The sequence below is a fragment of the Netta rufina genome (assembly GCF_964035555.1).
Source record: "Netta rufina genome assembly, chromosome: 3".
Classification (NCBI taxonomy): Eukaryota; Metazoa; Chordata; class Aves; order Anseriformes; family Anatidae; genus Netta; species Netta rufina.
In genome coordinates, this window is record NC_140125.1 from 46,437,194 (window position 1) to 46,462,419 (window position 25,226).

Genomic DNA, 25,226 nt, shown 5'->3' on the forward strand with positions numbered 1-25,226 from the left:
AGTGACATCATCACATGGGTTCCGGGGAAGACTAATCAGTACAACACAGGGGATAATCAGGAAGCTGATTAAAATAAAGATACTGCTGTGATATAGCCCATTTGGGATTTAATGCACAAAAAGATAAAAAGATGAAAGAAAAGGAAGAACAAAGTGCAAGGGATAACCATTCCTTGCAAGGGAAGGAGGAAAAGAAAGATATATGACCTTAGATTAACTAATTCTCCTAGCAAGTAGATACTAACTGGTATTTGTTTCGGTGACTTGTATTTGGTCATGTTAGAACACGGTTTGAATAAAATAAGGAGCAGTGTTGTATTGTCTGTTTTAACAAGTGCCAAGACAAGTGATTTACAAAAACGCTTCAGCTCCTCATACCTGCCATGGCATTTTGCAAGATTCTTGCCACATGCTGCACACTACTGGTTGTCTACCACACTCCACCCAAGAGGTGACAGTATTTCATGCTGTCTTTTGTCAGCACCTTCAGAAGCATCTTAGTTTTTGAAGGCAGTTTTTCTTTCCACTTCGTAGATTGAGCCCAGTCATCTTGGCTCTGAGGCACTGCTCTGCACAGGGCATTTTAGTGGGATGGATAGGGAAAGCAACAGCAGAAGTATATTCATCAAAAAAAAAAAAAAAAAAAAAAAAGCCTTAGATAATATTGTTCATATTGTACCCCTTACACACCTTAACCAAGCACCATGATCATCGGTCATACTGTTCTGCAGTTCCATCTTATATGTGAATATTAGAACTGTGAATATTTGCATACAACTTGCCAGAACAGGATCTCTCTAGACCGCTTCTGATGTAGTTCATTTTTTTTACAGTTCTGAAACCATTAAACTACATGAAGTCTGTGATATGGTGAAAGTAAGGCTTGGTGCTGCTGTTAAATAATGTGTTGTACCGGAGGTGGTGTACATGAATAACTTGGTGGACATGGTGGACATGAATAACTTGGCCTCCCAGCAGGTGCTGTTTTTGACATTACACTAGCGCATCTGGTACTCCTACAGGGGCCGCAGCCAGGAAAGCTAGGCTGGCTGCAGGCTTGGAGGCAGAAACAGCCACCCACACATGGTGTTGAAAGAAGGCACTTGGTGAACAGATGACAGAGCAACTTGTTCCCACTCACCCAACTTGGGTATTCCAGCACAAAGTCAAGTGGCATTTAATTTGAGGTATGCTAGCTTTTAAGGATATGCCAAATGGGCAGAAGGAGGTGACCACAGACAGATGGGCTGTATGCATTGTGTACATTGCCTCACAGAGAATCACACACACTCCTGAAACTATTAGAATCTCCTTGAATGTGACAAAGTGATCTGAGGACCTGTGGGATCCAAATGCTTCCTATTTTGGTGTAGGCAGAAGAATATTAGTTTTGTGTTGTACGGTCTCCACTGTGTTCACCAGAGTCTTGGTATCAGGGTTTCTGCTCACCCTTTGCATCACTATAGACTACATATTAGTAGTATACACTTTATTAGTATATTCATTATATTAGGATATTCACTTTCACATATTGGTAGTATTCACTTTACTTTTCTGCCTGATAACTGAGCAGCTCCTAAGAAGCTGTCTTGGAAGCTTTAAATGGCATTTTCTGGGTAGCAACAGCAACGTGACCTTGGATTTCTGTGACCAACCATTTCCAGACCCCATTTAAAACAAATCCTGAGCCCTTCAAGTGACTTTGGGAGGCTGAGACACACCTCGATCTCACAAAATGACTCTCTGCCATGCTTTTAAACCAACAACAAACAATTTAGCACTAGAAAGTGAATGGCCATGATTAGATAACACACTTGAGTTGGTTTCCAGGGGGCAAGGTGAAGAGTGCCAGCCCTGTGTGTGTCTGACATGAAACACTAGCAAACAGGGGAAGGAACAGCGTTAAGAGAACTGCATTTTTTGTGAGGGAAATGTTCTACCTGTGCGCACTCACTGCACCAATATCCTCGCATTATCTTCATATGCAGGAGGCTTCAGCACGACGACGGGCACGGGCGCACTTTGGGCATCGCAGAGGGGTAAATCAGATCCGTCCTCAGCCCGCAGGGATCTGAGCAGCCTGAAGAGCGTCAGAAACCAGCAGCGTTTGCAGAGATGCTCCGGACAGAAAGCACCCCCATGGGGCAGGGGCAGGGGCAGGGGCAGGCAGGAGCCTCCCCCTCGCGGGGAGGAGGCAGCGCACCGCCCCGAGAGGTGGCCCCGGCGCTGCCCGGAGCCGCAGCCCTCCTCCCTCCTCCCCTCCTCCTCCTCCTCCTCCTGCTGCTCCCTCCCCGCTCCCCACCTCTCCTCCAAAACCTGCGGAGCCGCCGCGGCCCGGCTGCAGTCTCCGCGCCGCCCCGGGGCCGGCCGCAGCCCCGCCGCCTCCCCGCCATGGCCGAGCCCACGGCCCAGCGCTGAGGATGCTGCTGGGCGCCCCGCGGCCGGGAGGGGGCGGCGGCTGGGACCGCGGCCGGGTGGGCGAGAGGCTGCAGGCGGCCCTGGCCGGGCTGCGGGAGCTCCAGGTGCTGCGGGAGCAGCAGCGGGACCTGGTGCGGGCCGCCCTGGCTATGCCGCAGCGGGGCCCGGCCGCCGCCGGCGAGCAGCCCCTGTGCGCCCGCAGCAAGGAGCGCCGGCTGGAGGCAACCCTCAGCGCCCTCAAGGAGCAGCTGGTAAGGGACGGGACGGGGTCCCGGTGGTCCCCCGGGGTGCGGAGGGGAGCCGTACAGCCCAGGTGGGGACAGCGGGGCTCCTCGGAGCCTGCGGGGCTTGGCCGAAAGTGCCCACCAGGTGGGAAAGCGCCGCGGCGGGCATGGCGAGATTAAAGGACATGGTTAAACGCATAGAAAACGCCGGCGAGCGGACTGCCGGCCGCTTGGTTGGCTGTCAGTAATGATTCCAGCTAATGGCTCCGCTTGGTGTATATATAAGAAAAGAAAAAAAAGAACTGAAAGCGTTTATTGCCGGTCTGGGGCCACTGGGTTAACAGCAGCACCCGGTGACCTCTGGCCGTAGCGGCTATCATTTCTTCCTTATGTCAGCTGGCGTGCTTTTGTTACTGGTTTGTTTATATACATCTCAAATAAGGTCTGAAAATAGAAGATTATCTCGTTAGGACTTCGCTGGCACCTCGGAAGGCTTTCAAGGACACGGGAGAAACTAGCGGATAAAATGGAAGGGGCTGGGATTAGATTTATTTCCCGGGACGTGCGGGAGCTGGGAGGGCGGCAGTAACTCGGCTCCACGGCGGAGAGGGACGGGTCTCACCAGTAGGTGCCAGTGCAGGTTTGGGAAGCATCCTCTGGGGGTGCCTGCAGCTTGCGAGGGACGGCTCCGAAACGTGTAAAACCGAGGGTCGGGTTCCTCAGCCACGCTGCGGTTGTGCGAGCGCCTGGAGCTGCGGTACAGCGCGCTTCCGACGGACCTGCGGCTGCTGGAAGCCTTCCAGCAGGGCATACCTGCTGTTGGTCTCTTCCCTGCAAATGTCAGACGTATATTTAAGCATAGGTGCAGACCTCGGCTTTGCATAAGACTAAAATAAACCTGAGAGAAAAGAGACTTTTCAAAGCAGGATTTCACACATCCTAGGAACTCAGAGACCACAGGCTGAAAAAAGTTTCATGGTGCCTTGTGGACAGGACATTGCAGTCAAACCCCTTGAAAATGGTGTTCACGATCACAGGAAGTTAAGTTAAAGCTAAAAGCAATAGAGAATGCAAAGCACAGCATTGCTCAGGGAGTGTTGTGTCTTCACCAGTGTTGTTCTTGGCCCAGGGATGGTAGAGTCTGTGATCACAGCTCTATAGGCTTTCAGATGGAGAAACTCATTAACAATGTAAACGTGGCTTTGCCTTGGAGTGCATCTTGATCCAAGTTTCACGTAGGGCTGTAGCCCTAGGCTTTTGTGTGGTCATAGCTGCATTCATAAAAAGTTTGGTCCTTGTCACATAAAACGTGGAAATTGTATCAGATGGAGCTGGCTCGAGGCTTCTCAGCAGTGGAAGCAAGACAGATAAGAGTCACACCAGGCTTCTTCTGTGCTGGGAGGGTGAGTAACAAGCACAGAAGCTTCCTGAGGTGTCAAATGCCACCAGCAGGAATGGGTGGAGTGGAGCCGTCAAATCTTTTAGGGACCACTTGCAGATGCCACTCCAGCATCCCAATCTCTTTCCCAGCAGCAGGTGCTTGCAGCAGCCAGCAGCTAACCTTTCCAGCAGTCTGCTGTAGGCAGCAAGGCCACAGGCTTTCTGCTGCCCCTAGCAGGCACATCCTTTTTTGTCCCTAGTCAGTGGCTCTTTTTGGTGTCCAGGGGCTCTTCTGGCAGAGCTTCAAGTTACCGCAGTGCAGGCAGCGAGTCTGTAGCAGAGACTGGGAAGAGAAGCAGAGCTGTGATGCTATCTACCCTCAGTGATCCCAGAGGTACTAAACAGGTCTCTCGGCCAAATTCTTTTGTGGTGACCTAGAGGACAAAGAAGAGATGCATATTCAGGCTAAGGCAAAGGAAGAATTCTATGACATTTCCACTAAGTGGGTAGATGTCTAAGGCAGCAGCATACAGTATTGTTCATGTTTTCTCAGGGAACATATTTATAAAACCTCATTGATTTGAGTCCAATGATCTTACTTTGCAAGCTTTCGTGTGGCTTACAATGTTGTAAAAATGTGGAGAAGGGACAGAAATTATACTGAAGAGGAAAAAAAAATGATTGGTACCATGCTTTTTGTGCAGATTTTTTTCCCCTTTAAATATTTTTAAACGGAAGAAAGCATCTTTTACATCCTGGAGATTATTTTTTTAATATATATTAAAATAACTTAAAGTTTTTCTCAGCTGTTTTTTTGTTTGTTTGTTTGTTTGTTTTTTCTCAACTGAGAAAAGCGTGTGCTTCCAGAAGGGATTAATGTCACACCAGAATAAGTGTCTGAGATAGGTGAAATTGACCTTCCTCTGAAACTGGCTACTTTGCAGACTCAGTTACAAAAAGACCCAAGGGTGAATGGATTTTAGATGCACAGACCTAGGTAAGATTAGTGCTATCTTTTGTCCATTCCAAAATGCAGTTGGATTAATAAAATTATCAGGTGCCAATCTACAACCACAGCAAGAAACATCAAAACCCTCTTTAGCTGAAGTGAGCTGATTAATAGCAGAACGGAGTAGTTAAACATGACCAGTGCTTTTTGGTACCTTGTTTTGGGGTGCCAGTTTCTGTAGATTCAAAGGAACCTGCTTTTCAGAGGGTGTTCTTCTGAAAAATGGATGGTATGACAATATTTTTGGCTCCCAGAAACCATAGTCCATCAATAGCATGAGTTGATTTGGAAGTCTGGTCCTACTTTGTGCGGTGTGCAGAAGTCTTCACAGCTGCATTGCCCAAAGCAAACAGATGGCTTCACCTGCAAGGTTTTGTCTCATGCAAAATTCATGTTGTGAATTGAGAAAGAGCGTGTTCGGGGTTTGTTGTTCTGGGTGCCGCTCAGTGTGGTTATTGGAACAATAACAACCTCAAGCAGCACGCTGGAAAAGCCATCCTTACCCAGCCAGAGTGAGACGTGCTTGTTGTCTTGGAGAGCAGAAGGAGTTAACTGAAAGATCAAAGCTATGAAGTCTGCCAGAAACATGAAAACCCAATGGTGTGAGGCACCATAAAAGGGTTAAAACGATGATGTAAATCATGTGTGTTGGTTAAAATGCTGTGAAAGCGCAGACAGAACCTGGAGGTATAATAAATAATCTTTGAATACCTGAGAGCCTTGTGGCCTCTCCGTCATTAATCAGAAACCACAGACTGAGGGATTGGCTGGCGAAACATTAATCATTAAGCAATTAATTCCAGCCGTGAAAACAAAACTTTGTGATTTCCTGAGTAGGTGAGATTGAAGGAAGCATGGCATGTCTTTGCTTTTTCACCATAAAGGAAATAAAGAAGTACTGAGGAGGTCATGCATTCATCATTCAGACGGGATAGAAAATATCCTTTATTATCCAGGTCTTCCTTTTGTTTGTAGGAAACAGGAAGAGTGAAAATCACCACCTGTATTCCTAGGGAGCAGTAATGAGCTTGCTGAGCTTAAACATTTCTAGACATGCAACGCTGATAAAATGGGGTTTTACTTCTTGTGTGTTATATGTCCCTCCGGTTCCCTAAAACAGTGTGCTAGAAATACCTTTTAGTTTTCCCAACAGCACCAACAACCGTAACAGTTGTCTTGTGGGACTTGAAACATCTGTCTTTTCTCTCTTCTTTGATTTTCAGTTTCTAATCACTTACTGATTAGCTCAGGATCTTAGCTTTCCTTGCATTTTGTATTTGTAGCTGTGGAGAACCCTAAAAATGCAGATCTTAAAAGCTGAATAATGATAACACAGGGAAAGTAGAGCTGAAAATGCATACATGTACATACTGATTTTAATTTTGTGTATGTTGTTTAATGTTGTATATACTTTAATTAGTTAGGGGACCTAAATATTATTTATTTGAGGTTGGAAATGCTGTTAGAGCTGCACTTTTATATGTGAAATGTAGGCACAAAGAATCTTTTTCAAGAAGAGTGCCTTTCTCGCTGTTACTGAACAGAAACCTGGCCTCACAAGGGCTGCGAGCACAACTTTACAGCCACCCTGAAGAGAATACCTTTCTGTGAAGTATTGTAGGATGCGTGGTTAGGCATGATATAATTAGAAGCTGCCTAAATAGCGGCTGGGCTTACATAATTTGCCAAGTGCCGTGTGAGAAGTTGGTGACAGAAAGCAACTGTGGTTCTTTGGCTGGTACCCTAATTCCTGGCCATCTGTCCCCCTACGCTGTCCGTGTAAGTGTTGGGGGGAGCAACTGCAGGAGCTGTTACCACAGATCAGTCTGGTCAGTGACCACAGTAGGCAAAGGCCCTCGTTGCTGGCTTCTGAGGGGTTATTTGCAAGCTTGAAGGCACCATTTTTTTTAAATACAGACGTTTCCACAAGAAAATTCAAGAGACGCATTCTTCTTACTTATAATGTGCGGAAACAGCTAGCCATGAGACATGCAAGGGAAATTTTCAGCAGCAGAGACGGTGTATTTCATGTAGTGTACCCTTCCTACTGTAAAGAGATGCTACCAGAGCTAAGGGCTTTGCAGAGTGCAGTAAGCTACCTGTGCTCCATGTGGTGACAAGATACCTCTATACACAGTCATTTCCTTTCATCAGAACGTATCTTTGAGTTCACTCAGGCAATCCATAATGTTTCTCTCATCCTCCGCCCAGAGGCAGTGTATGGCAAAATGCAGTGCATATATTAGTATGATAATTAGTCAGGAGATTGCCGTCCTGTTTAGTTAGACAGTCCCTGCTATAGGTGTAACAAAACAAGGGAAGTTGAAGTAGCATATTCAGTATGAGAAGTTCTGAGAAAACATTCAGCTGGGCAGAAGGCAATATATGCTGAGAAACAAAATGTTTTGTACTTGCCTATTATGTCAGGCTCATTACAGAGATCCATTTGCAACAGTCCCTAGCTAAGCAAAACATTTCACGAGTGCAGAATCTGTCCGGCACAGATGGCCTGAATTCACGTGTTGCTGCTGAGATTCTAACTGCGATTATTCTTCATTTTCCCTTTCTTTCCTTGACTTGCAAATCAGTCTCGTTTAAGAAGACAGGATGTCGGCTTGAAAAGCCACCTGGACCAGCTTGACCAGCGAATAAGTGAGCTGAAGCTGGATGTCAGCAAGACCTCCAGTGAATACCTGGACAGTGACAGCCGCCCCAGCTCAGGTAACGTGCACCCTGTCCTTTATTTCCAGGAGTGTGGTCCCAGTAGTACTGAAGGATGTCAACCACTGAGCAAAACTCTGTGTGATGTTTGGTAAGAAAGAGTGCCCCAGGGCTGAGGTGGAGAGTAGTGATGTGGCATTGAGCACACACACAGAGCTGGTGAGAATTCGCCTGCAAAGTGGATTTAATTGGAAAATGCTGTTTCACTCAACAGGATTTTTTCTGGAAATTTTCGATTAAAAAATAGACATTTTAGCAACTAACAGAAGGAGAAGACAAATTTATTAATTAATTACCATGTTCAGTGCAAAATGGCCGTTGGCAAAAGGTCTAAAGTACTTACTAGAAGCGAAGGAGACCAATACCTTAAACCTGCAGTCTTGAACATCAGTAAAGCCTTAAAGATCACAACCACTGCAGTGCTCTCACCTAACGAATGTTTGATCATTTGTATAAAAATGAGTTAATGAATAAAGCTCTATTAAAAGACACTGAATAACAACACCCCAGCAGTCTGCTGAGTAACATTCTCATGGATAAGAGAGAGACGGAGTTTCAGGTTTCTGTTGCGATTCACAGGGAGAGCTGAACTGAAGTCTTTTATAGCTGGGATGTCTGTTAAAACCGGTTTCTGTTATCTAGTCTGGGACAAAGGGAACACCTCTTTTTAAACAAAATTTTGAAAAGCCTTAAGTCTACCTTGATACAAGGAAAGAATTTTTTTTTTTTTTTTTTTGAATCTTGAAAGCTTGTACGATATGAGAAAATCTTTTTATGTCTTATCTGTATCTATACATTGAATAGTAGTAATTTCCTGAAGCATTACAAATAGCTGAGCAGGAATAAAGCTTCTTACCACTAACTACTTCTTCCAACAGTTTTGTTCCACATGCAGTTTATGTGGATATGCATACAAATTTGCAGGATGATACTTACAGTGTGTATAAAAGTTCAAGTTTCCATGAGTGTTTAAGTTCAGGAGTTATTCACTTAGGCATATACACAGTTTAAAAGGAAACAGCATCCTTTTCAATTTGCTTTATATAGAGAAGAATTATAAAAATTCCCACATTGAACTGACACAGAGCCTTATTTCGTAGTTCCATAATTAATTAGCAATGATGGTAGGACCTGGAGAGACAAGATAACCTCCACTCTGTGCCCTCAGATATTCCAGCTATCATAGACTTGGCAGCTCTGATCACAGGCTAGTTTTGCTCTACTGTCCCAAATGAGCTGTGCTTGTATGCACCTAGCACAAGTTGCAACAGCATATGATGGCTGTTTTACACCAGTTGCATAATAGTCCCCAAAGGTGTTCTTCAATAAAGAACAGAGCATGATGGTGCTGCACTTCATCCCACCTCACGCTAAGAACTAAGTGCACATGTCTGTGCTGAGCTGGCTTAGGGCCTAAGGAAATATGCAGAAGCCCAATAAAAGGTAGTTGAATTAGTTGAATTGGAGTATGCCTTTGCAAAAGTTACCCCCCAAAAATGGTGACAAATTTAGACCTGGGGCAAATAGCAAATGGAGATTTATCTTATTCTCTGCACGTTTCTTCTACAGAGCATATTTAGTAACTGTAAGTCGGAAATATCTTCCTATTTATTTCACCTCTGCAGGCTTCTACGACCTGAGTGATGGTGGTTCTTGCTCACTCTCCAATTCTTGTACCTCTGTGTACAGTGAGTCCATCTCCTCCTCCCACACCAGTCTCTTGCCCAGCTCTCAACACCCTAAGGCAAGGCTCAGTGTGTTTGATTACCGACCCAAGTCTGCAGATGAAACTACTGTGCATACCACCAGCTTCCAACAGCAGGACACCTATGCCAGCGATGGATGTCGGATTACAGCGAGCACAGACGTTTCTGGGACTCCTGCCAGGTCCAGACCGAGGCCAGTTTCCACAGGTAATTGATTGCAGAGCTGGGTACTCATTCAAGAGAAGGGCAGAGTCCTGGCTATTACTCTTAGAACCTTGTACACCAATAGTGTAATCAATACATAGCATTCATTTTAAATGTACAAAGTGAGAATTAATTGAAACCACAGAGCCTTGCCATTTACTGTACAACTTTCACTTGTCTCAGACTCAGATACTTTTAAATAATAGCAAATATGAGGAGGTATGCAATTAGAGATGGGAAAGTACTTAAGTGCATGAGGTAAAATTGTAATGAATGTCTAGTTATTTTTTTTTAATTTATCTGTTTGAGAAATCGGTAAAATTGCATACTTGAAATGTCTTATGTAAAAGTACAGTGATGCATGAAAAATATAGGGTGAATTCAGTATTAGAACTATTGCATTTTACTGAGAAAGATTTTCCAAGAATTTGAAGGAGAAAAAGCTATTTCCAGACTTAGTGTCAGTGTTCCCAATCTGCCCCGAAATAGCATGATAAGACTTAGTTTGCTAGCCATATTTACTGAAAGTAATGTGCACACACGATATTCTTCATACTTTAAAATGTACAGTTAGGGATAACAGACACCAAAGGTTAATCACCTATCTATGAACTGCTCTTGAGCCTAATACTGGACCAAACGTAAATTTGCCTCACACCTTTATGCATAATAGACAAACCTACTAGTTCTCTGAGTCCCTTGTTCATGTAGCTGTGAAGTGCCATCATATTATTTTCCATTTTGGTCCTTCCATATCCTCAGAGCAGCCTCGTGCTAGTACAGTTCTTAGGGTGACCCAGTCAGACGTGTTGCTGTTCCATTATAGAAACAGTGGAGTCACAGAGAACGTCTTTTCAAGTACAACATCTCTCTGGAGTCATTCCCACACCTTCCTTACCTGAACTAGCTCACCTCTGGCTTGCTGAGAGCTGAAACAAAGACCCCCTGTTATGTACAAGTCTGTGCAGACACACCTGAAGCAATGGTGGTAAATTGCAGTATAAAAACAAATTGTTCTCCAGGCTTCTCAGATGCTGGGGGGGAAGAAGGGTTGATCTTAATGATCCGTGGCTTCCAAGTTCAGATTACAGACTTGGTATTGTATCAGAAGCGTGCAACGTTTTGCTCTTAGCAAATGTGGCTTTATGCGTGTAGGGTATGGAGATAGATTAGCAGAAAAAGGGATAAGTAATGTTAAGAAGAGGTGTGGGAGTGAGGGCACAGACCTCCTTTAGTCCTCCTTCCCCTTTTATACGTCCCACTCCTTTCTTCCTGGCTACAACCTCTTACTTCATTCAGCGTGAGAACCGTAAGTGGTGGGATTGTTGCCTCTGTGGAGAAAGAAACAATTTCTGTGAAGCTGGCCATGTTGCAGAGAAGTGAGTCAAGATTTTACTTCAAAAAAGCATTGTTTGGAAAGGAGAAAAAAATTCTCATTTCCTCCCCCTAGCTTGTCCCTGCTGAAAACTGCAGGTACAAACAGATTTCCTGTTGCCACAGAAAGAAAAGGCAAGCTTGCTAAAACACCACACACGCACAGTATTCTTTTGACCCCTTCCTGGTTTGTTTGTGGTGGCTGAGTCACTGCTCCTTTGACTGATTTTTTGCATAGCTGTTCATTTTGTAGTAGAATAAGTGATTTTTGTTAAAAGCTTGTGATACCGATCCTTTTTCACCTCACTATAATGAGTCTGGACTACTGTTACACAAAAGCATCCTTCGTTTGAGCTAGAACATGTGCTAGAGTGTCTTCCCTTTTAACGTAATGTTGGGGAAAAATCAGTTTGTGGTAAAACCATGTCATTTTTTGTGGAATTTCTATGCTGTGCACAGAAGGTAAAAAGCAAAGGGAAAAGAGAACACTGCTACACACTGCCAATTTCCTAAAGAATTTTCACATTGTAGTCATGTTGTTTGAGACATCATCATCCTGAACTGCTGAAGCAGTTCTTTAAGTGCCTTAGGTAGGACACTGCTGACAGCTCCAAATTTTGAAGTCTCCCAGAAGCTTCCTTGGACAGGAGAGAGGCAGTCACTGTGAGTGAAATACCTGCTTGGATTTAATGTTTGGGTTTCCTGGCGGCATGAAGTAGCCAGGAAAGTAGCTAGCTGAGGATTTGTTGACACTGCAGCCTGCACTGTCATACCAAGAAATCCAAGCAGACTGCAGATGGTTCCAGCACTCTTGGTATCTATCGGAGGTAACACAGCACCATGGTGCTCTACCGGCTGACTTGTCCAGATGGAGCAGTCCTGCTCCTGAAACTCAACCTGGCTCTCACAGAGCAGATGTTCCTGAGAGGAAAGTCCAGCAATCTGGTGTAACTTGCCCTTAGGTTTTTTTTTCCTTTGTCAAAATTAAAAGGTTCTCTAGCCCATTTTTCTACACACTTAAGGTTGACTTTTTTAAAATCTGCACACATAATTACAGCAGACATGATTTTGTGCCTTTTAATAAAAGCTCAGAATATTTTGTTCTGAAATTAAATGCTCCAAGAAGTTTGGAGACTTAAGAAAGGCATTGACTGGTGATGTTGTCAAATGAAATTAGAGATTCAGTTAGGAGGTTTTATTGGATTTCAGGTTGAGGAAAAGTAGAATCACTTCATTGTGGCCTGTCAGGACACCTGAGTCTTAATGTCTCTGCACTGTAGGTTGAGTGCCTCTGTTCAGTAATGCCTTACTGAAGCAAGATGCAAAAAAAACACAGCTACAGCTTGCAACTGTGAAGAGTTTAAGAAATACCTGGTGTCTGTTCAAGTCTTCTTAAACAAGCTGGTTGAGTACTGTAGATTTTTCTAAAATGCATAATATAAAAGGGTTGGAGGAGAAGCTGGAATTCAGATTTCACCACTTTTAAAAAAAATAAAGATACTGTTGACTATTTGGTAGACTCTTGCATGCTGGAAATTCCAGGAATTTCTTTCTAAGTTATAGATTTGGTTTTGGTTTTGTTTGCTTTTTCAAGCTAACAAACAAAAAGTTATTTAGTCAGAGGAAGTCTTTATCCCATCCTGGGGGAAAAGTATGAAAAAAAATATATCTGTTGTACTGGATAATTCTGGTTTGACGCTTCAGGCTTAAAAACTATTGGATTCACTTTTCTTCTCTACTAAGAAATAAAAACAACTTCTTATTTTTGGTTGATTGGATTCCTGTTGGTCTGTGTTGCTTGAGAACATTTTTATATATACACAGATTTACTGTCATCCAAGTAGCACAGTTCAAATTTCCTGCGAAGGCATCAGTTTTATCATTGGTGTTAAAAGGCATTCTAATCTCCATTATGCTGAGGTGAATAAGAGCCCTGAGCTAATTCAGTGTTCTTGGAGGACTGAAAGGCTTTCTGCATTCTTGCTACTGATTTTAGTATAAGTTAGCACATCCCTCTGAAATAACACTTTTAATATAAGCCAGCTTGAGTGTAATTGTCTGTGATTTAATTAGGTTATTTATTTTCATCCACTGTGTAGGTGACTTGGAAAGACTCATTCCAGCAGACAGTAGATTTCAGACAGAGACAGATCACAAATCCTCATTGCCTCCGTGCCACGCAGACTTGCAGCTGCACAGCGTGGACCCCAAGTTCCAGAACGATCTGGTCTCCAAGAATGGCATCGATGTGTACCCTTACCCAAGCCCCCTTCATGCGGTGGCTTTACAAAGTCCCCTTTTCTCCCTGATGGGGACATCTCCAGAAGCAGACCTCCAGGCTTCCCCCAGCAAACCCATGCCTAATGCGACAGGTCCCAGCTTGATTAGGACTAGGCCAACCGCTGAGGCCAAGCCGGGGGGTTACATCAATAAGTTACTGCAACTGACGAGATGCAAAGGGAACAATCGAGCTGATGCCAGTGAGCGGGTTTCGACAAAGAGCCAGCCAGCCACAATGCACCAGAGACTCATTATAACCCCCAGTGCTGGTGGAGTGAAAATTAACAGCAGCGGTAGCCAGCTGGAAAAACAAGCAAGTTCTCTGGAAAGTAACAAAGCTGAAGGAAAGCTGCAGAGAGAGATGCCTGAGGGGGAATGTGCCAAGCAGCAGGAGACCATGCGCTGTGTGAATGAGGAACAGCCGTCCACTCTCCCTGACACAGAGCCATCAGCTGTGAATAGTTGTTATCCTGCCAAGTCAGCGGCTAGGGGCTCTCCACTGGCAGAGGCAATGGAGAGCAGTGCAGAGTGCAGTTCATCCTGCTCGCAGCTGTACCAGGAGGACTCCAGCCTGGGCAACTGGAATGCTAAAGCTGTCCCTCCCAGAAAGCTGCCCCTCAAAAGAAGTGGCAATGCCAAACTGGGTAGCACTGGAGGGCATGAGCGAGCTGCACGAGGTGAGTTTGTTCACGCCCAGTTTGTCCCTGCAGAATCCCACCAAGTCCGAGTCAAGTTTGCCAGCTCCAAAACAAAAGCAGTGAAGATAAAGAGGAGGAACAGCGAAAAGGTGCTACGTCCTGGGAAGCAAGCCTTTTGTGTGGAGAAGGCAAGAGGGGCTCATGGGGCTGCCAGGCCGCCTGCTGAGTGGAATCAGCCCCAAAGACCACACGCAGCGAAGAGCCTCATCCGGAGACCTTCGTACTCTGGTGATGTGAGTGGCAGGTCGTGCTCAGAGTCTAGCCTGTTCCCTGCACAGGTCAAGCTGCCCACCACACCATCCAGGTCTGAGCTCTACAGAGCTTCTGCCAACGTGCTGTATTCCCTCGAAGGAGCTTCTGCAGACACAGCCAACAAGAAGAAGCAGCAGCGCAAGTGGCAGTCCACGGTGGAGATCTCTGCCAAGGCCCACGGGGCCAGCTCCTCTGGCCTAGGGGCAGCGAAGCAGCCAGCAAGGAGAGCCAGTGTCCTGCGCACCCTCAGCATGAGGGCTCGCTCCAAGAGTCATCACCACGGAGCTTACGCCAGAAGCGAGTCAGACCACTCTGAGTACTCTGCAGAGTGTGCTTCCCTCTTCCACTCCACCATCGCGGAGACCAGCGAAGGGGAGGTCAGCGATTTCACAGCTAACCGTTTTGGGGACAGTGAATCCAGTGAAAGTGACTCGGATGGCAGCAGTAACAGCAGCAGCCTCGCACTTGACTATGATGAGGGGGATGAAAGTGAGCTGATTTGGCCCGAAGGTTCAGTCAGACAATCAGGGACTGTCCAGGTCTCATCCAGGCCTCTTCCCCCAGTGCCCAAAATCTGTCGCATCAAAGCTTCAAAGGCACTAAAGAAGAAGATTAGGAGATTCCAACCCGCTTCTCTGAAGGTTATGACCATGGTTTAAGGGAGAGTGAGCATTTGTTTCTTTCCTTGAGACATCCTGCTGGCTCTCATTTGCAAAACAAGAAGACCGATGCGCAGAGAAAAGGACCTGTTTAAACGAACTTTTAACAATCCCTGAGTCAACACAAGGGATCTTTTTGTTTGTTAATGCCTGGACATAAATGTCACATTATCTAATTTCCTCTTTTGCCATTTATTCTGTAAATATGGATCTGTGTATATTGTGTGATGCCTTTTTTTTACTATGCAGAAGGGTCACCATGGTAAAAATAAAATGCCAGGAAGAGATGACATGTTCAAACAACCTCTGCCATAAGATTTTGCAGGCAGTCTCTTGTACATATGCACCCGCAGTATCAGTCTCAGACATAAAAGCCTCCTAAGAAGAGGGGCTCTTTCCAATTGGAGATTTGGGAACGTCCCTCCCTCTTGTAAGTAATTCTGTGCAGTCTGAAGGAGCGTTAACCACCCACCTATGGAAAAGCTCTCAGTGCTGTCTGTAGTTCTTTCTTTCATGTCAACCATTCATGTACCATCTCCCAACCACAGGAGGACAAGTCTGTTCTTCAATAGAAACATACCATGCTTATTCAAAAGGCAAAGACATGTTTGTAAATGAGAACAAGACTTAAGTCTGTTTTCAAAACTGAGAGAATAGGGTTTTTCCTTCAACCCCTTCTCTATATGATTTTCTATGTTATTGTTCATTTATTGAATGAGTGAAAGAACATGAGGGCTCAGTACCATGGTGTGTGGATAGCTGGGACTGAGATTATAGCTTTGCCCCTGAAATTGCAGACTCAATAAATACTATTTAATGTACTTCTAAAGGCTATATTTGTCTGACTTTCATGTCTAAAGAAAATGATTCTGAGGAAATGTAAATATTCTAACATTGCATGAGGCAAGCAGGAGGAGCGGTCTCTGGTAGAGCAGATATGCATTTTCATAATCACTGTGCCAGAGGGGTTCTGTTTTATTTTTCAGAGGGTCTCTATAGCTCTGTAGGAACCAGGGCCCTTTCAGCCTCTACCTCAAGAAACCTACCTCAGCATCTGCTTCTGACTGAGTGAATCTGAAAGCAATATTTATACTGAGGACAGAGTGGTGTTTTAACTGTCTCACTTATATTGATGCAATTTTGCTACAAGACACTCCTCATTTAAAAGGTTTATGTATGTATACACAACAGATTTTGAACACATCTGAAGGCACCTATCTGAGGCTTTGAATCAGTTGCTAAACTGATGAAGTGATTTTTTTTTGTGTGTTCAGACAAGCAGTCCTAATTCTTTCCTCCGAGCACAGGAATCTGGAAGCTGAGCTGAAATTCACCCCGTGTTTACCAAAGATCAGGTATTATCCTCCTACCCTGAATACATTCCTGGCCTAGGAGATGTAGGCATTACCTCATTCAGCCCATGTACTGGGTCTGAAACAAAAGGCAAGTGCCTTAGCAGAAACTGGGGGTAAAAGAGTGTTTGTTTACTCCAAGGATTCATTAGCAAACAGAAGTATTGAAAGACTAAACTTTTAACCAATGCCTTGCTATGTTATGTTTTTAAACCACTCTATTTTCAAACCATGTTTTGAAAATGAGATAGGGAAAAGTAAAAGCTGCATGAAGTAATTCAAATATTTGGAGCTAGTGCCTAACACCATCCTTTATTTTAGCTAGTGAAGTGTTATATTTCAGCCAGTGGAGTACATTTAAGTGTTTTTTCATGGTCCCAAGAATACTTGGATGTAACTGCTCCAGTAGGATTAATGGGAGAATTTCACAGGTCTGGTGGTGGTTTCTTGTTCAGCATGTCAAGCAACAGAACAAACAAAATAGTGATTTATGCCATGTTGACTTTCTGCACTACAAAAGGATTCTTTTTCCCGTTTACACAAAAGGTTTGGTTTGGGGGAGTGTGTCAAAAGTTACATATGAACCTTTAATCCATGGGTTTTCTGTGCTCGGGTGGGGTTTTCTGGTTAGATGGGAACTTGGAGGGTGTTTTTTTTTATGGGGGAGGAAATTGTTCCTAACTAGAAAACTGCTCTGGGTAGGAGCATTCTGAAACCTAATAAACATCACCACCCAGTAGCTCCCTGCCTTTTTATCAGAGTAAGCTCAAACAATAAGTTTGTGATCACACAACTCAGTAAATCCTGCTTTAGGGTTGTTAATACTCCGTCAGAAATGCTGCCAGACATATGATGAAAGTGCTGATCCAGAGTGAACTCACACTGCCAATTCAAATAAAGAAAAATGATGACTTAATTTCATACTGACAGGTTTTATGCCAGATGAGGTATCGCTGCCTCTACTGCTCACACCTTCTGCCAGGTCAGATAACGTCTCTCCTCCCAGAGCCAGCAAAAAGCCAGCATAAAAGCATAAAGCTGGCACAAACTTCATCATCCTATGCCCTAGCTAATTTGACAGAAATATGATTATGTGCCTACACTTGATCCAAAGCAAGCCTGGAGAACCCCAGCTGTGCAGAGGATCTGCTGTTGCGTGTTGAGGTATCATCATATATGATGCCTCACCATGCACTGTGATGCCACTGAGCTGTGGCTTTCTGGGAAGGACGGCACTGGTGGTGTTCAGGGCAGGGTGGACAGTAGCTTTCCCACCAGCCACTGCTTGTTCTTGCTTCCCAAAGCTCTTGGTACAATGGGGGGCTGAGTGCTGTCTCTGGGGAGCTTCATCCCACAGTGGTGGAGATGGTAACAAAGTCCCTTGGAAGGAACTTGGATCTATTTCAGCCGCCTTACTCCAGGATAGTGGACCTTCTCCCTGACACTTCCTTTGGAAATTCATTGGTTTCCTCTGCTGGAGCAGAAACTGCTGGGATCTGAGCCCTGGAGGCAAGAAGTAGGACAGCACAAGGCAAAGTGGGAGACTCAGATGGCCAATACTGCAGCAATACTGGCCAAAAAAAAAAAAATACAGTTGTGGCTCCATACATTGATAAAAAGTGGTATATTTTGGTGGCACATACATTAAGAATTTAAATAACTGGGTAAGAGTGTGATGCCTATTGGTGCTCAGCCCATCTGAGACTATGGGCTAACTGCTGACAGCACTGAGGAATACCTACCTCCAAAGCAAACAGATCTGAAACATATTTAAAAACAATAAATATCGGTAAATAATTTGATGCAATACTATTTTATATATGCATGCTGAACATCACAGAAACAGCTTTCAGCTCCATATGCAGCCTAATAGTGAGAATCAGGGATGCCCAACCTTACTTATGGCCATGGCAGTACACAACAAAAATGTTCCCCACCTATTTTCCCTTTCAGAAACAATCCGCAAAATCCTTTTATCTTGCTGTGACAAGGACTATAAAGGCCTGAAAGAATGCAAAAAATGTCAGTTGGTGATTCAACTAAAAGTCTAGCACCAAACCTGACACACTTCAGGAGTGAGAAGTTTAGCACTTTTGCTGCGACTTGGTTAGCAAGTGTGCAGTTCTGACAGCTATCTGAGAAACAGCTTTATGCAGCGTCCACATTGCAGGAGCTAACATCTGTCATCATTGCTCCTCCAAGCTCTAGTGAATCAAAATCATCCACTGCTGAAATGTGTGCATCATACCAGCAGTTTTCTTCTGTCAAAAACCAATGATAAAACTTTGGTTTAGAAGCAAATTGCTCCTTAACCACAAAAGTGAGAAAAGAAACTGGGAGAGAGAGAATAGAAAGGGCATTAAGGAAACTTTAAGAGCAATTTGCAGAATAGATCAGCCTTATGATTTTCAAAACTTCATTAATCCTTTTATTACTCTAATAATTTTGGAATTTGGATGATTACCAGCCTCCTTGGCTTTGACACAATCTCAACTTTTCTAGTCCACATGCATTACCCAAGGCTCAAGGGAGGCATGCAGCAAAACAAGGCATCTGTGACCTTTGTCTCAGCCAGGGGACAGGAGAGCAGCTTGCCAGGGAAGGTCTGAAGAATTCTTACTCTGATGCAATGGTGGCAGTTTTCATTTTCAAGCCCCTTTAACCCCCCTCAACCATTCAGGGGCTGAAGGAATCACCTGGCGTATGTTGAACATATGTTGACTGGGAAGACAAGCACTCCAGTTTCTGCAGCTTGCCTGTGAGGAAAGCAAACCTACAATGACCAAATATTTCAGAAGCAGCATTTAGCCTCATATCTCATACAGATGTGAGGGACATCTGGGATGCCACCAATAGCTCTTTTTCTGTACAGAGAGCTGCTGTGGTACTTCACTACAGGTGAATAGGAATCAACAGGAAAATGCTCAGCTATGGGCAGTTTCTTCATGTTTGTATATTTCAGGTTCAAAACCACTGTGGCAGTGCAGAACATCAGCAAGGTAACAGCCGCAATGAGCAGAAGTCCAGCCATCATCAATTCTGTTAATTCCATGTGCTATCTTTACAATGAAGCCTGGAGACTATTGTTAGCTAGTATTGATTTTTTTCAAGCATTCCAGCCTTTTTCCTTTCTGTCCCTGGCTCTGCATTTGTAACTAGGGACGTAGTGCATTGAATTCACCCATTACACAATTTCAGGGAAGTCGCTGAAGCTACCCCACAGATTCCATTATACCCCCATGCCACTCTCAAGATGTCAACAAGGGGGATGATTGGGAGTGACAGAGGAAATATATAAGGAGGATTTCAGACCTTGCTTTCATTCTTGGCTGGGCTGCAGGCTGTGGAAGTAACTGTGTTTGTGGCTCGTCTGCCTGGGGAGAATCCTACTACAGTGGTACATCTGTGTTAGTGGGGGAACAGGAGCAGTGAGTAGGGCTGAGTTCAGCAATGGCTTTTCATGCTTACTCTGGATTCAAAAAAAAAAAAAATTAAAAAGAGTATCAGCAACCTAGTGATCCCTGTCCCTGTAAAGCTATATTTTGAGAGAGAAGACAGTGCATGGATCAGATTGAGCAGGCAATATTGAAATCAACTGCAGATTTGCAAGCCCCAAATTAAGAACGGCAACTTCAGCAAAAAACTTGAGTGACTGGATGTGCTCAAAAGCTCTGTCAAGTCACTCTTGGTGCCTGCTTTTCAGCATCCAAGACAGAAATGTGAGGCTAACAAGTTGCTCTGAGAAATGTGTATTACTGTAAATCTTTACTCCTACATGCAATACTTTCTCTCCATTCCTAGTACCCCAAAAAGAGTCCAAAAAGCCAAAGTTTCATGTAAAGTGGAAGGTTGACTCAGTGAGTTATTACATTCAAGATTCTGTACCAAACTCTTTTACAACCTCCAAGACTGAGCTATATGGATACATTTAGTCTCCAGACCACTGCATGTGCCCTTCATCAGAAAACCAGAATTGAAACTTTCACCCACACAACAAGATGTAGCACCAAGAGCTTTATTATTCAATGTACAAATGTTTAAGACTTTGCATTGCAATGGTCCAGAATAAAACACAATGAAACCTTCATTATTGTAAGATTAGTAGCTCACTCACTAATGAAAGCCAGAAAGTTCAATTATGAAAACAGTCTTTGATTTTGACAACTCTCCAGGAATACAGAATTTGACAGCAGGATAGGTTTTTATACATATTTTTTCACTTTTCTACTTAATTTTCCTTAAAGAATAAAATGAAGAGGAGAAGGAAAAAATACATGAAGTTGAAAAAAACAAAAAATAACTAAAATATTCCAAAAGGCTTTGCTTAGGCTTGACTTTAAGGTAAAAGTAGAGGCTAAAAAGCAACTTATTTTGTTAGAATATAGCTGCCCATCCTTCTATGCAGTTATTTGGAAACTTTTTCTCACAGTTTGTTTTCAGAAAAGAGAAGACCTCTAGGAAAAAGGCAGAAGATGAAGAAAAATACAATTATTCTGTTTTCTTAATAAGCAAAAGCATTACCTCTTCAGCCAATACAGGCTGGTTTAGGAACTACCATACTTCAGCCTACAGTGCTGGGTCAATTTTAGAAAGAAACCAATACATTGCAAAATCTGTTCAATCCTGAGGTTCTCAGCATGTGTTTCTTAATTTGTGCCCTCAGCAATTAATAAGTTTCCAGTCCTTCCTATTAACATGAAGAATGATGAAAGTTCATTTTCACATTCTTCATTAGGAAGGTCACCTGACTCAACCCTGCCTTGATGCACTGGGACATGCAAAAGGGCAAGAGCAGAGACAATTGCAGTCAGGATGGAAATTGGCTGTCTTAAACCTGTAGAGCAGAAACCATTTTTTAAACTTATTCAACAACAAGGAAATGGAAGAAGTTAATAGCTAGGGCATACCCAAAATCTCCCATGCTGAGCTCATTGGAATTAAACAGCTGCCTTATCTGCGATGCATTTTATGGGAAAGGGATAGTGAAGAGAAATTATTTGAAAAGAGAAGATTTTCCTCATTGTACAGTGCGCTCACTCACTCTGTGGCTTACCATGCTTCAGAATGTAACCAGTTCAGTATCTCTTGGCTCCCCAGTATGGCTATTTCATTGTGGCATTAATGGAAGAACAGAGCTCATCAGCTGCACTGATTGCTGGGCATCTCACCTTAGCATAGAAATACATATATTCTGTAAGGACTGAGATTTATGAGGTTATTTTTTAAATGGAAATTTGCCATACATCTTCATTTCATTAGACGTATACAAAGATATTTGAAAAGAGGCAGTTCAGCGGATGGGTGGATGCAATTATGTTCACAGACATTGTCTTGGAAGTGAAGCAGAAAGGGCTTTCGGGCTATGTTGCTGTTTCTGTGTCTTGTCACAGAGTGACTGTATTTTCCAAAGAAAATAGGTCTTAATAGAGGACAGGTATTGAGAATAAAATACTGCTGATTAAAATTAGTACTGTGAACATTTCCTTTTTTTTTTTTTTTTTTAATCACACCTGCAGAACCTAATGAGTTGTCTCTGATCTGACATTAGAGTGGGCTGAGTTCCTTGAAAAAAAAAATAATTCCATGATGTTCTTTGTTAAGTCGAGATGTCTGGGGAAGCTTCAGATGTGCTTACTTGATATGTGCCTGAGTTATGAATCACCTAAAGTGTACTCATAACTACCTATCTGATAACTCTGCCCCAAAAAGGCAGGTATATATTGCACAAGTACAAAGTACCTCTAATAAAATGACTGTGACTGTAGAAGGGCTTTTCTAGTACTTCACGCTACATTTAGATCCTGTGGTTTTTGTTTGTGTTCTGAGTCTCCTTTGTTGCCACTGTGGCATTGGAAATGATATAATACTTGTATGCCTACAGCCACAGCTTTATAACTAGTATTTATAGAGCACGGTCTGCTTCTGGGAGGTCAGAGAGAGGTAACTGTGAAGAGTAAGCCTAATGCCAGCAGGCTTAGCTTCACTGTACCACAGCATCAACTCTCATTTCAAATTTTTCAGAGCTCACAAATCAAAAAAAAGCCTGAAAACCACATATTGTGGCCTAAATGTCTGAGAGAAAGAGGACAAGAGGACTCCCAAGCAAGGAATCCATAAAGCCAGGACTAGGAGGAGTTCCAGGAGAGCTGAGCTGAGAAAAACAATTTCACAGTCTGATGACAAGTTATGGCAAACCAAGGGGAAAAGCCCTCCACAGATGGTGTTAAATAAGTATAGACGACAGAAACAGGCTGCAAGACAGGCAGGGCAAGTGATAAAAAGGGATGCTTTAAAGCCTGGTTATTACAGAGGGGTTAATAATTTTCCAGCTCTGTGGTTAGTACCTAACCACAGCAGCCTCCCACGCGAGGTACGGTCCGTGAGGCTGTCAGGGAGGCGCGTGTGCCAAGGAAACACATGGGGTTGGGAGCTAAGCACCCAGCGCTGTAGAGGGATGAACGCATTTGCAGCACCCTCAAACACCCAGCCAGTGGTGCTGGGGGGTCCCTTACCTCCCACCCATGTCACTTTCCCAAGTGCTGCGAACTGCATCTGCAGCCAGAGAAGAGACAGAGGATCAAAAAAGCCAAGAAACAGAGGATCCACTGTCTTTTTTCGGGTGCATTTCAATGCAAGGAAGACACCACGCATGGTAGGCTGCATCTAGCGTGCGTTGAGCAGAGTGAGTGACCCCACTCACCACACCAGCACTCAGAGTCCTCGCTCACTGCATCACTTTAGCTCCTCAGCACAAATATACAGGAGTTTCACCTTGACAAGCAAGAGGAAGATCAAGCCCTGTGTGGTTAATACACGTTTAAAGCTCTGTAAGCAGCCATGAAAATGAATAGAGATGAAATATGGCTATTTTCATACAAACTTTTCTCTACACCATCACGTATCATTAGGTAATATGATTACAGAGCTAATGTCTCTCACTTTCCCCCTTACAATTCTTTCATGACTTTTTCAAGATGACCACAGCAGCCTGTTCGTGTATGATGTGCCCTGTGACAGTCAGGCTTCACACCTTTTGTGGTGCACTGGTCCTAGTGCGCAGTCTCCTCTATCTCAATAGTTTGCTTAATGATTTGCTGATGAAGAGAGCTATTTTTTGTGTATTCCAAGACTAACTTGAGAGCAGTCTGCCTTCAATAAAACTGCACTCTGTAAGAGAACCCGCTGTGATGATGTGGTTCACAACAGAGTCACTGCTTGTTCCCCTACAGATTCAGTTCACATCTACTTTCCAAGTATAAGAAGGCCAAGTCTGTATCCAGACTATAAAGATTATACTGTAAGTATGTAATATAAATAAACAGGCATAATAGGACTATAAGGGAGGCAGCAAGGATAATTATTGTCTTCATTAGTCACATATTGATAAGACAAACCCACTGTATGAACACAGAAATAAAGCATCCCTTGTAAGGTATAATACAGCCGTTGTACGTCAGACCTGTTTGGCTGCATAATGCTACATCACTTTTAATTGCTCCCATTTACTCAAACACCCCTAGGAAAGCACCCTTTTCCTGTAAAGTTAAAGGTCTTTCCCTGAAACACAGAGCCTACTCTCTATGGCTTACCTGGCTGCCTGAATTAGCAGACATTCTGTTATTCCTTTAATAAAACAAAAAAATGCATAACGATTGTGGTTTGCTTTGAATATTCATCTATGGAGTTACAAAGCTATGTCTGGAGAAGCAAACAGATGATTAAATTTTCCTTGAAACATTTTAAAGAGACTCAGACATCAAAATATCTTTGTTTTAAACTCACCTCCAGCATTTAATAAGCACTTATGAGTTCAAGCCAGACCAAAACAAATCTCTACAAGAACATAATGCTTTTCCTAATCAAAAATTAAGAAGATTACAGTTAAGTTGTGTCTTGCCATGAATTTGTTTTCACTGGAAATTACTCCATTATTTCAGTAGAATTCTCTTTTTGCTATAAAAACGATATTTTCCATGTCATTCTGAAAACAAACAAACAAACAAACAAACAAAAAACTTTTTCATCTCATTTATAGTCTGTGGCTTGTACTGTGCAGGAGATCAGACTAAATACTCCTGTAATCTTTCTGAGCTTTAGAGTTTATTACCTTTCATTCTGTTTCCTACACTGTATTTCTGTTCAAAGAGGAGAATATTCCTTAAACCACAAAGGAATTTTAAAATTTCCCAGTGAGGGAAAGAAAAAAAAAAAAAAAAAAAAGGTATCTTCCAATACCTTAGAGGCAAATATCTATGGATTTAGGATGGAATTTGCTACGTCTATGGTGAGGCATTTAGAATTTAGGAATCTGGGCTAAACCAGTCCTGTAGGCACCTCATATTGTCAGTGGACAGAATGAGTAGCACCTCCAGCAGCAAAATTATCTCCCTCCAAAGAAGTTGTTGAATCGTTTTCGGGAAGTACCAACAGCAAAGGAGCCGAAATGACTCACTTCAGTAGATACCAAACTTTTGAATATGTAACATCAGATTAGACACACTTGATTTCGGAGGGTGTGGGTAGCCACTGCTGACTAGTATCTGTCATTACAGATACCTAAGGAATTGTTAGAAGAAATTTAAGGGGATTTATACACTTTGTTTTTTATAAAGGAGTTATTTTAGACAGTACTGGTAATGCTGGTAACAAGTTTCAGGATAGGCACGGCATTTAAACGTACAGATAGTACAAGCAAGGGCAAGCCATAGCACATAGACAGCATACAGCTGTGACATGGTTGTAAGTGATATCCAAACCCTGGATTAATTTGAGAATAAAGAAATAAAACAGGAATCTATCAGTCAAAAATTGCTACATTAGAAATCCCTTAAACCTGTGCTTTTCTTTCTTCTTCTTCTTCTGAAAAGATGATAAATTATTTTTACTCCAGAGGACACCAAAGCTTGAACAGACTTGCAAAAATACAGTAAGATCTAATAATGCCTGGAA

At 43.2% G+C, this 25,226-nt stretch overlaps 1 protein-coding gene across 1 annotated transcript; it reads left to right on the forward strand.

The window, feature by feature from the left end:
* The first annotated feature begins 2,370 nt into the window (after nucleotides 1–2,370).
* Nucleotides 2,371–15,702, forward strand: DACT2 (dishevelled binding antagonist of beta catenin 2). Its single transcript, XM_084284999.1, has 4 exons — nucleotides 2,371–2,669; nucleotides 7,620–7,752; nucleotides 9,378–9,665; nucleotides 13,136–15,702. Exons 1-4 carry the CDS (start codon nucleotides 2,421–2,423, stop codon nucleotides 14,923–14,925), a joined length of 2,460 nt encoding a protein of 819 aa, XP_084141125.1. The 5' UTR covers nucleotides 2,371–2,420; the 3' UTR covers nucleotides 14,926–15,702.
* Nucleotides 15,703–25,226: the final 9,524 nt, after the last annotated feature.

Bases quoted from the DNA above. Each gene is read 5' to 3' on its own strand.
- DACT2 (XM_084284999.1), top strand. From the start codon at position 2,421: ATGCTGCTGGGCGCCCCGCGGCCGGGAGGGGGCGGCGGCTGGGACCGC. The intron at 2,670-7,619 runs GTAAGGGACGGG...CTTGCAAATCAG, and splicing joins GCGCCCTCAAGGAGCAGCTG to TCTCGTTTAAGAAGACAGGA. The intron at 7,753-9,377 runs GTAACGTGCACC...TCACCTCTGCAG, and splicing joins TGACAGCCGCCCCAGCTCAG to GCTTCTACGACCTGAGTGAT.